The 12,287-nt window shown below is 49.1% G+C and overlaps 2 protein-coding genes across 2 annotated transcripts in view; one reads left to right on the forward strand and one right to left on the reverse strand.

Annotated features, from left to right (window-relative positions):
• The window catches only part of LOC309832950 (large ribosomal subunit protein uL5-like), a 480,093-nt gene that overhangs the window by 173,522 nt on the left and 294,284 nt on the right, over positions 1-12,287 (reverse strand). The gene's annotated exons all lie outside the window — the stretch shown is intronic.
• The window catches only part of STPG1 (sperm tail PG-rich repeat containing 1), a gene marked incomplete at its 3' end in the record, with an annotated part of 51,099 nt that overhangs the window by 34,819 nt on the left and 3,993 nt on the right, over positions 1-12,287 (forward strand). Inside the window, exons 7-8 of the mRNA XM_082653158.1 lie at positions 2,014-2,122; positions 5,869-6,034. Of these exons, the coding sequence (XP_082509284.1) occupies positions 2,014-2,122; positions 5,869-6,034 (275 nt within the window). The remainder of the gene's footprint in view (positions 1-2,013; positions 2,123-5,868; positions 6,035-12,287) is intronic.

Genomic DNA, 12,287 nt, shown 5'->3' on the forward strand with positions numbered 1-12,287 from the left:
AATCAAGAAATGACCATTCCCCACGTCAGGACTCTGCCACCAGATCAATTTTAGTTTGCATGTTTTTTGTTCATTATTGTTTTAATGTGGCTCTGAAAATAATACATGCTCATCATAAAATATCTTCGAACATCACAGAAACCCATGAGCCAGAAAGTGGAAGTCCCTCATCATTCTGCTCTGCAAACAAACATCAAAAACCGGGGGCAGGGCTTCCCTGGTGGCGCAGTGGTTGAGAGTCTGCCTACCGATGCAGGGGACACGGGTTCGTGCCCCGGTCCGGGAAGATCCCACATGCTGCGGAGCGGCTGGGCCCGTGAGCCATGGCTGCTGAGCCTGCGCGTCCGGAGCCTGTTGCTCCGCAACGGGAGAGGCCACAACAGTGAGAGGCCCGCGTACCGCAAAAAAAATTAAAAAAAAAACGGGGTCAATATCATTCGTATTCTCTTCCTCCAGTGGTCCTTCCCTTGGTTTTGGGATTATGCTGTCCACAGTATGCGTGCGTTTTCTACTTAATTATATCTGGGATTTGTTTTTGCCCATGGCAATACAATGAATCTGCTTCATTCTTTTTTAACCTGCCAGTGGAGCTGACTCTTCCTAGTCTAATGGTGAAATCTTCCAGTAACACCCACACTCAGTGTATACAAAAATGCCCCCTTTTTCTGTTGCTTTTCTGTCTGGGCGAGGAATAAAGCTGAAGTAGTGTTTTGTCTACAGGAGGCTTTTTTCAGACCTGGAGAACAATGGTTGAGTCAACTGGCGAGGAGCAGAAATGCAGTAATCCTGTTAGCCACACTGTGCTTTGAGGCTGTCAAGACCTCTCTACCTTTGCTTACTGGGATCCCCCGCTTCTCTGTTGGAAGCCTTTCCCTTGGTACCTGTTATTACTTCCTCTCTGGCGTCCTGGCTCTTCTCCCCGTGTCCAGTAATTAGCCTGGTCCACCTGATCTTTTTGTCTGCCCTCTCGGCAGGCAGTCTGGCCGTCAGGACCCTGGGAAAAGCGAAATTCCTCTGCCTTTGTCAACACAAAATCAAAATGCCATCTGCATTTCTCGAGAAACATTTTTTTTGACAAAGGAGTAGCACAGAAAATCAAGCATCCTGGCCTCAGCAAATAGTTTCACTCATTCAGTAAATATTCCAGCCATTGCAGGCACAATTTTTATTGCATCTTTTATCTAATGAATACAGGAGACTGACTGCAAATTAGCCTTTAAAATATTTATGATTCATCATAAGAATGATCTCAGGGTTCTTTTTTTTTTTTTCCAAAATTATTTTTAGCGTTCTGAACTCACTGGACACTCTCTAATGTATATTGCCTGGGTCAACCAAAATTCTAAATTTCTGGTCAGCCCAAAAAAGTCAAGACAGTGCTTACAAATCTGATCCTAATCTTAAATTACACAATTTCTTTGTGTGTCCTAAATCCCACATGTATTGAAGGATTATCTGAGCAGTGAGGAATCAGGGTGGGGATATGTAGGACTAAGTGTTCTGAAAAGAAAGAAAATCGTAGAAAACATGATGAAAATAATTTGCCTATGTAATGTTACACACTTTTTAGAAAAACAGATGATTTGTGTTGACCGGCTGTCCCCTACCCCCAACCCAACAGCACTCTGCCTCAAGTGGAGCAGGGATTATCTGATCCATTTTACAGATGAGAAAACTCAAATTCAGAGAAATTAATCCGTTTGAGCAGGATACGCTGCCCTGTGTGCGGGGAGCGAGCCCGGAAGCCAGTGCCGCCGGCTGGTTCAGGCCACCGTCCTCCGTGTTGTGTTGGGTCCCCAGACACTGGCTAGCGATGACAAGCTCTTCCGCCAGTCCAGCTGCGGTGAAGGGGAAGGCATAGCCAGTGTGACGTTTTCCACTCACGTGCGCTCATTTTCTGAAGACAGGTTTAAATTTGTTTGTTTTTTTAACCCCAAAGTGCCCCTCGTCCAGACACAACAACGACAAAGAAAGGCAAGACACTGAGCACACCGTGCTTATTTTCTCCCCCAGGCCTCTGTCTCTTGCTGCAAACAGGCAAACAACGTTTGTGCCCGAGCCGGGTTCATGTCCAAAACCCAGAGAGGACTTTTCACTATTACTAAAACAGGACCTGCCCCAGGTAAGCAGCTGCCTCGCACTGGCCTTGACTTAAGTCTTCCTGTACCAGATCTGATCAGCAGGGCACTTCTCAGGGAGTCTCTTTGGAAGGAGTTAGGCATTGAGGGAAGAGGGGGTGCAGGCAGGTATTGTACAAAGAGGAGAAGCCTGGCTCCCCATTCGGGGGAAGAACGGCGGCTCTGGAAATGGACCCCAGGGCGGCCTATCACGGCGGCCTGCCTTCCAGACCCAGAGCACCTGCTTTGGGCAGCCAGCTGGGGAGGGGCTTCTCATGCCAGAAGTGTGCCCATGCGCATACCCCAGGTGCCCTCCCAGGCGCTGGGGGGAGGCGGGGCACACAATACGCTCTGATCCTTGGACACTCGGCTGCAATATTCCTCTCCTCCCATGTCTACAAAGCGGCTTCATCATCTATCATCAAATGATGCGAAATAGCTCTGTTTACAGAGCGCCTACTCAGTGCTACGTTTTTCCACGCGGTCCTCACACATCTGTCCTCATAGGGCCACACTCTTAGTCCTGTGTGAGGTGAGGAAATGGAGGTCCAGAGAGTTGAAGCAACTCAGCATCACGCAGCTAATAAATGGCCGGCCTAAGCCCAGAGGTGTCTGACTGAGGAACCTCTTAACTCTGTCATCCCAGTGTGACTTCTGAAGCCTCCAGGATTCAGGAACACACAAGGGCTCACCCGCAGATGTTTTCCCTGCTGGGCTGGGGAAAGGCATTGCACCTGTTCTGTGCCCTCAGACCTCCTCCCCACCCCAGCCTTAGTGAAAATTTTCCAGAGGGGTCTGGTGACATAGCAGTCCATACTCCAGGACCACTGGTTAGACTAGACCTTCCCAAACAGGTCCAGAAGACCCCCGAGGGAGCTCTGGGCCCCAGAGCCCAGAGGAGGAGCAGGGAGGGTTTACCTCTGCAAATAATGCTTCTCCGATGGGGGTGTGGGCAAAATCGCAGCGCATGTCAGATTTCAGCAAATCCAGATTAAAGTTGAGATCAGTCTGAGGCTGAATAACAAAACCAGCCCTAATTAGGAGGCTAAGCCTGGCTAAAGCTCCCTGCCTTGCATCACCACGGGCAAAACCCCACCTTGTTTGTTTATACAGGAGAATAAAGCCAGCATCCCTGGGGTTTGGCCAGAGGTTCCACCAGAGAGCCCCTGGGAAGTGGGCAGCTCCTCCCTCTGGGAGGGTTCCGAGGGGCCCCTTGTAACACAGCAGGAAGGGGAGAGGTGGGAACCAGCATCTTTTAAGCTCCTACTGTGTGCCAGGAGCTTTCAAAACCCCATGGAGGGTTGCCTGGCACATATGTGCTCCAAGAGTGGGGGTTATTATTAATATTATTATATCCCCACTTTACAAGCAAAAATGATATATAGAAAACAGGTGACTAGTCCAGGGTCCCACTGCTGGATTTGAATCCAGCTCGATGCCTGGTGCCTTCAGGACTCTCCCCGCATCCCCCACATTTGCCAGGGGCCACAGCCTGGGGAATCTGCTTCTCTGAGAGAAACAATCTGCTTTGACCTATCAGAAAAACACTGTGGTTTCTGCTTCTCCCCCTTGTGGGAAGAAACCAGATGTGGAGCCATGATTGGCATCCCTGCTGGGTTCCGCCCACCCAGAGTGCCCAGGCTCAGGGGCTGAGGGCCGGGTCTGGTCTGCCTTCAGTTCTGAGCAAAATGCTCACCTTTACACGTTGGCTGGCTGGATTTTCTACAGTCTGGCTGCATCAAACACAAGGCCAAGCACTTCCCCAACATCCTCCTCTCTATTTCTCCTTAAAAACAAAAAAGTTATTAGATCATGGGGAAACAACTATGGTAAAGTGTCACTTGAAAAATGTGGGTGACACGATCGAATCCACTCTGTGGGCCCAACACCATGAGACAGTGTCCAGTGCACGATGGAAAGACCGGGGTAAATACAGCAGAGAGTTCAACCCTGGTTTATTCTGGGCCTTGAGAGCATGAATGCCTTTCCCCCTTGCTTCTGCTTTTTAACATTTTATAATCAAGCGTTGCTTTAAACTATTTTTTTTGGTAGGGGGAATAAAAATAAAAAATAAATATATGTATATGTAAAAAACCCAGAAAGATAATTTTAGAGATATATACCAGTATTATAAATGCTGCTAACTGGACATCTGTTTTTTTTTTTTTAACTTTAGCATATATTGGGATCTTTTCATGTTATTAAAAATCCTCCTAGAACATCTTCTGTTAATGGATGCATAGTATTCCATTATCTGGTGGTACCATCAGTTAAGGAACAAATGCCCTCTTGCTGGCATTTAGGTTGTTTTAAATGGATCACTCATATAAGTAGAGTGGGAGCAAACATCCTTATAGCTCACAACTTGTGTACAATCAAGATTACCTCCTTACCTAAATTGCCTAATGTGAAATTGCTAAGTCGAAAGGTATGTAAAATATTTAAGGTTTTTGATATTTGTGACCAAATTGCCCTTCAGCACAGAGATAATTTATCCTCCTGCTTCTATGAGAAATATGCTTTCCCTCACCTTTGCCATCAATGAGTATTACCATTTCAATAAAATCTTGCTAATATGTCCCATATTGTTGTTTTCAGTGCTTTTGCAATGAAAAAGTCGATTTTATTTTTTTAAAAATTAACTTTACAGTGGTTAGAAAATTTGAAATATTTTTCCCACCCACAATGCCACCATTAATATAGTTTTTCCCACTTTTCTGGGTTCCCACCTATTTTTACTCACATGTATCCATTTGCACACTGACGTCATAGTGTATACAGTATAGACTGTCAGGCTTTATTTTACTTTTCTCACTCACCTTTATTTTTGAGAACATTGCCATAGGCTTCATGGCCTTTGCATTTACCACCCTCAGGGCTGATATTCCATGAGATTAGGCTGTTTTCCCATAACTGTGCCCTTGTACTTGGACCTTTGGGCTATTCATCGTTTCTCACACTGTAGCTACTGCTGTTGTGTACATCTTTAGGCTTAGAGCTTTTGCATTATGTTGAATAATTTCCTTAACTTCCAAGTAATAGGAAGCCAGGGTCAAAGTGTGCAGCATCTTGAAGGCCTTTGCCTAGTACTGCCGCTTTACACCCCAAAATGCCTGCCCCCATTTACAGGGTTACTTGCTCTTTAGGGTGAGACTGCTCCCTCTTTACCCCAGCTCAGATCATTCTCTTCTTCCTTAAAGCTTTGTGCACAGCCAAATTACTTATATTCTGACAGTTTCTTGAGACAAGGCATGGTGGGGAAGCATGGACCTTGGAGAAAGGTGGGTAGGGGTCCACATAGTAGGTGCTCAATAAATATTTGTTGATTACATAATAGTTACTGAGCAGCTACCATGTGCCAGGAACCTAAAATGTTCTTTTTCTACCATAGCCTCCCAGTTGTTGGAAGAATTATTATCCTTAGTTTATGGAGGAGGAAGCTGGGCTTAGGCCCTGGTTAGATGAATGTCCTTTGGCAAATTACTGAATATCTCTGAGCCTATTTCCTCATGTTTAGAATGGAGGTGCTAATACCCACCTTGCAGGGCTGCCGTGAGGATTAAATGAGCCACATATGTGATGCACGGACACATGTTCTCTAAATGGTGAGCGTTATTTTCAGTTATTCCAGGCCCCTTCTACTTGACCATCCTGGAGTGATACTGCCTTATAGTCATTAAATGTATTCTTACTGCTTTTTATTTTTTTGAGAGAAGTTCTTTATTCTGTTTTAAAATTTCTTTCTGCTCAGGGCATTATAATGTCAACGAATCCCTTGTGAAGCAGTCGCCGAAGATATTAATGTCTTGTTTTAAATCAAAAACTGGCCGTGGATTAAAACTGATGTCGACAGGCCCAGGACCCGGTTATTACAACCCAGGAGGTCACATCGAAGTTCAAAAAAAGACTCTTATCCCGTGAGTCCTGATCATCCTGATATTTCTTCTGAAAGGTATTCTGGGGAAGGACCCGAACCTGGGGAGAAAAGGAAGGGGTGTCACAGCTTGGCAGACACAGGCCGAGTTGCTCTCCTGGGGCCCTTGCTGACACATAGCAGGTGCTCAAGAAATACTTGTTGAATACATAGTATTTACTGAGTAACTCTTGTATGCCAGGAACTTAACATCTTCTTCAATGATCATAACAACTCTATTGTAGGAATGATTATTCTTACTTCATAGAGGAGGAAGCCAGGCCTCAGCGAGGCTGAAAGACTTGCGTTAAGTCCACACAGCTAACTTGAGATGCACCTGGGACTCAGGCTCAGGACTGTTTGCATCTTCCAACATTCCCCATGATGCTGTACTCTCCTGGTGCTGGTATTATTCTATCTTTATAATATAAAATCTCCACTGGGGTGGCAGGATATACGAAAGCGGTGAAACTCTCATAGCTTTGTACTGATAGGTTAACAGCCTAGACTTTGGAGTTGGTCAGACCTGCTAGATTGGAACGTCAGCTCTGCTATATTCATGCTGTGTGACCGTCAGCACTGTGCTAACCCCTCTGAGCCTGCATGCCCTCGATTGTAAGGTGGGGATAATTTATCCGAACGTTGCTTTCTGATTTAAAAAATATATTTGATGTAGTAGGTACAAATAGTGAGTCAATAACACAAATTTTAAAAGACAGGGATTTGTGTTACTGTTTTTAATCTCCTGTACATTTGATGTTACTTTCACCTCAGAGGCTCAAAAATTCACGGGGCTTAATATTCCTCAAATGGGTCTAGAACTTCTAGAGCTAAGTGCCGTGAAGGTCAGCCGTCCTGTCACTCTCAACAGGATTGGCTGTTGTGAGGGCGGACCAGCAGGGCTGGGACCAAGGGTATAGCCACCTGGGAGCCTCCAGAGAGGTCACCTGGGAGCCTCCAGAGAGCTCAGGCAGCTGGCTGGGCGCAGAGCCACAGGGGGTCAGGAGGCTGGGTGGCCCGGGGAGGCTGGCAAACTGGGTCTACTCGGACCATGAGCCCAGGGCAAGGGGTCAGGGGTAAGGGAGAGGAGCAAGACATGAGCCTGCTGAGTCCAACCCAGGACCTGGGGAAGGGATTCAGACCTCAGATGGAGTCCACCAGCTGAGTCCCTTCTGCCCTTCGGATCTGGGGTTCTGCAGGACTCGGGACCGGGGCGGGAAAGTCTCCAGGAACAGGCTCTCTCCAAACGTCAGGGACTTCCTGCCTCTGGGTTGGCTTGGGCACCACTACACACAACCTTTCCCTATGCTGCCCCCAAATGGAGTGGGAGAGAGGATGGGCTTTGGGGTTAGCAGACCTGAGTGAGAATCACAGCTCTGTCTCTAGCAGAGACTTCTCCTCCCTGAGCCTCCATGTTTCCATGTATTAAGTGGAGATAAGAACCTTATCTCATGGGGGTTCTGTGAGGATTAGATGAGAAAGTGCTTGAAAATAGCTCTCACTCTTCTTATTACAGCAGCTATTATTCTATATCCTAGAGAGGATATGTGACGATAGAGGATGCAGCTGTTTTGAGGCATGGAGGCTCAAGCCTCCACCCTGACTCTGGAAGCTTCTTCAGGGAAACAATGAGAGGAGGGTGAGGAGCACTCAGTGTTTAACCGCCTTCCCCAGAGTGGTGTCATTTGGCCTGCGTCCGAGTTTGGATGAGTGGTTTGAAATAGCCTCATTTTATGGCATTCGCATCTGTCAGTCAGCAGGCCCTGGAGGTTTCTGGTGCTGTGCTGAGGGCTATGGGGGAGCTCACGTGGACAGAGCACCATCCATACTTTCAGGCTCACTTGGCAACAACTCCAGAGCAAGGCAGAGGAACGTGCCACAAAACGCCGGATCGTGTGGGCCCCAAGGCTGCATGACCACACTGCCCCACCAAGGGTGCCAGCTTTCTGATGGGAGCAGTGCAGTAGTGCTGGTGTGTCTGGGGGTATCTGGGGCGCACTGGCTCTCTGTGATGCTTCGTGAATGGTGGCTCCTGGGTTAATAAACCTAGGAAGCACTGCACACAATCCCTCTCTCCCGGGTGCATCACAGTATACATGAGCTTATTAAAGGCTCTGAGAAGGCCCGCACTAAAGAGACCTGTCAAACCCAGTGTCTCTTAAACTTGGGCTCACCCTGGTGAGTGGACAGTGCCCCAGCCTCCACGGCAGGCTCTGTGGTCTGGGGCTGCTCTCAGCGCCTCCCTGGGCCTTTGTTTCTCCATTTGTGAAAAGAGGGGAAATCTTTCCATTTCTCACACTCTGTGACCCCAGCTTTGCTCACCATGTCACTTCGGAGAGCATACGGAGGCAGTGAACATGGGGGCAGGCAGGACCCACAGAGGAAGTCCAGTATATATTGTTGAGTTGGCATGGAAAGGGTGAGGTTGAGAAATCTGTAATTTCATTTAAAAGCAAAGAGATAAAACTAAAGTGTGCTGTTGGTTATTCCAAAGCAGCGTCCACCTGTTTCTGTGGGACGGTGGAGACAGGGATGCGACACAAAGAAGAGAGACAGCGAGTGTGATAGTATTGAAGGAGTATCCAAACTCCAGTCTCTCAAATTCAAATTCTGTTTCCTTTCCTGTGACCCTGGAGGGAGGAGAGGGGCAGGAGCATCTGAGGGCCCATCCTGGGGTTGTCAGGCCCCGGAGAAGGTCTGCGTTGTTTCCTCCCCATCGATGTGTTGAGACTCTGTCTACATCAAGCCTAATCATACTCAGATCTCTGGGGGCTGCATGGGGCAGTGGTGGAGAATCTGAGAATCATCACAATGTTTCTTTTGTGGAAGCACGGGCCGCCCAGGCGTCACACGCATGTGACAGGATGTGAGGCCTGCCCTTGTTTCTCTTGCTTGAAAGTGTGTGGCTCCCCATTCACGGGTGGGGCTCCAGTTTGCAAAGATGGTATTTCGGCTCTGCTTTCTTCAGGATGCAGGGAGAACGGGGGAGATGTTAATTCTCGCTGGGGTCACTGGTGCCGTGTTACCGACCCCTGCTGGCCTCCTGAGCTGGGAACCGGCTGCAGAGGCCGTGGCACCGAGGGCATAAGCACAGGCAGGGAGTCGTCAGGCCGCTGAAACTCCCGCCTTCCCCCCTCACCAGCCCTGGGAGGCTGGGGGTAGGGGTGGGGGGGGGTGTCACTTAACTCCCTGGGAATTCAAATTCATCCTCTGTGAGTTGGGGCAAGCACACTTTACAACACGCTTGCAAGGATAAAAAAAGATGACTCACATAACTAACCATGTCTGGCAAATTGTAAACTTTTGACGTGCATGATTTGTACTTTCATCGAAACGTGTGAGCGAGCCCTCTGCACTCACCCGATGTTTCTTGAGTGGCCCTGCCGCACAGATGCGGTGAGGGGCTGTAGCGTCGTTGGCGTGGCCCTTTCTGGGCTCCTCGGCTGAAGAACACATCACAGAGTGTCTTTGTTATGGCCACGTTGCTGACTCAAAAGCTAAGAGGATTTACCAGCTTCCGGGGGTCTTTGGAGGAGGCTATCAGCCAGGGTTTCACTTCTGTAGGTTTTCAGCATCCGTCACAGTGCTGACTCAATGGATCAGGGTGAGTCAGGGGAAGGGCTTTTGGAGATCAGAATACTTCCTCCTAGGTGCTGCCTTCCGACTCACGCCAGCAGGGAGGTGAAACACCCACTGACATCTTTCTAACCCTTGATCTCCTTCCTGGAGTTTTTAAACCACTGGTTTTGCTCAGACATGCTGTCCTGTCACAGCCAGAGCCCCATCGGCCCCACTCCAATTTGGGTAATTACGTTGGACCCACCTAAAGTTCCCCTGGGATTTTCAATTAGATATGGGATGCTTCTTCCCAAGCAGCTGTAATCTGTCACCCACTCCCCTGTTAAACAGATACCGCATTCCACCCCAGAGGCAATCGGCTGCCCTTTAATGATGAGAAAAAAAGTGCCCCTTTATCCCTCCCAACCCTGGGAATCCCTGAGGCAGAGTGAATCTGTGCCTGGGAGTGTCCCGAGGGTCTCGGATGCCCTCCCCAGGTGACCTGCTGAGTCCTCTGAGACATTCATTATTCTTTGGTGATTTGCAAACAGCTCACACTGGAAGCTGCAAACACAACTTAATCCAGTTGTGGCCAAGTCAGAGCCTTTGACAGATGTTTTTTTCCACGGGGCAGGACCAGGTTGGCTTTTAAAACTGGGCGATGAGGCTCATAAAAATCCCTGGTTACAGTGCACTGTGGCTGCCCCGGGTTTGATTCAGTCTGACCTCAGTGATTTGCCCAGCCCCATGAGGACATGGAAGGACCATCCCCGGGTGGTGATAAAACTGTCAGGTGGGGTTCAGATGCCTGGGCTCCCCTACTTGCTTCAACCCCTCTCCTCCTCTCTGCAGTTAGGCAAATGTCCTTGGGAAAAGGGACCAGGGCCTCAGTGATGGATAAGACACCATCCTCTGCATTAAAGAGCTAGACAAGTAAACAGCATAGAAAAGTAATGTGTTTTGTGCAGAGAAGAGAAGAATGGCTACAGTGTATTGAGGGGCCAGCTTCCAGCCCTCAGAGTTTTCACAGACTTCCTACAGCTTCATCTTCCAACTCTCCCACGGGTCAGGATTGTTACATAGAGTTTACAGGGGATGCAGACTCTCCCCGGTGGTAGAGCAGAGGGTGGAATCCAGGTCCACCTGACTCCAAAACGCGTGCTCCTCTATGGAGCCCAGGAAGGGAGGCGGGGAAGGGGAAGGATTGTGGCCCGGGGAGTTTCCCTGGAGGAGGTGAGAAGCAAAGAGGGAATCAGAGTTGGCAGGGAAAGGAGGTGCTCCTGGCAGAAGGAACAAAGGCAAAGGCATGGAGTCATTGGACAACGCTGTGCTGGGTATTTCTGGTCATTTTTTTTCTTTTGGCCGCACAGGGTAGCTTACGGGATCTTAGTTCCCCCACCAGGGATCGAACCTGGGCCCACAGCAGTGAAAGCATGGAGTCCTAACCACTGGACCACCAGGGAAGTCCCTGTGCTGGGTGTTTCTGGGAGGTGACCTGGGAGTTAGGCTTCACTGAGAGGCCACTGGTAGTTTTCCTTTAGCTCCTCTTCAGGGCCTGTAACGGGGGTTGGTCGGAAACCCAAGCGAACAGCCCAGAATTCACGGATGGAAGGAGGCTTGAAGGCGGTCCAGGGGCTTAGCCTCTGGCTCCTTGTGCCCCAGTCCCGGCCCCATGGAGCACAGCTTGTCCCTCTTCCAGGCTTTTGCCCCTGCTGTTTCCTCTGTGGGAAATGCCCCCACCTCCACCTTTTCTACCCAAAGAATTCCTGCTTACCTTTCAGAGCAAATGTTAGCTCTTCTAGGTAGATTTCTGGATTCACCCAGTTAGAATTAGTCTCTCTCACCTATATTCTAATATTTCATGTTAAAAAAAAAAAATGGTACCAGTAAAGCACTCGTTAATCTTCATAACAACCCTGGGAGGCAGGTATTATTATCCACCGTTTTACAGATAAAGAAACTGAGGCCTAGGGAGATTAAGAGGCTTTTCTAAGGATGCACGGCTGGTGGATGGGGAAGCAGAGATTCAAACTCAAGTCTGTCTGAGTGCAAAGCCTGTAAGTTGTCACCGGCCATGATTGTCACTGGCAGTGGATTGTTAAGCCCTCCGGGGCATTCAGGGTCTGTGTCTTAGCACAGAACAGTCTGGACTCCCCAGAGTGCCTGGCACAGAGCTGCACACGGGGCTGACACTGTCCGAAGATCTGGAGAGCTGAGTTGGTGGGGCAAAGCCTCTCCTGGGCATGTGGATGGAGGGGAGGGTGAGGGACCTGTCTCACTCACTCTCAGCAAGAATCTGGTGATGGGCTTCCCTGGTGGCGCAGTGGTTGAGAGTCCGCCTGCCGATGCAGGGGACGCGGGTTCGTGCCCCGGTCCGAGAAGATCCCACATGCCGTGGAGCGGCTGGGCCTGTGAGCCATGGCGGCTGAGCCTGCGCGTCCCGAGCCTGTGCTCCGCAAGGGGAGAGGCCACAACAGTGAGAGGCCCACGTACCGCAAAAAAAAAAAAAAAAAGAATCTGGTGAGATGCTGACCCCCCCTGCCCAGCTCCCTGCAGGCTGTCCCTGGTCAGGAGAGTAGACATCTCACAGTTTCCTCAAAGACTCAGGGTGACCCGGACCCATGGAGTAACCTCATGCGGTGATTGGCTCATTCCACCTCTAACTTCCAGGAGTCAAGCCTGTCTCTCAATGATCAAAT

Source organism: Grampus griseus (assembly GCF_964374135.1).
Source record: "Grampus griseus genome assembly, chromosome: 1".
NCBI lineage: Eukaryota > Metazoa > Chordata > Mammalia > Artiodactyla > Delphinidae > Grampus > Grampus griseus.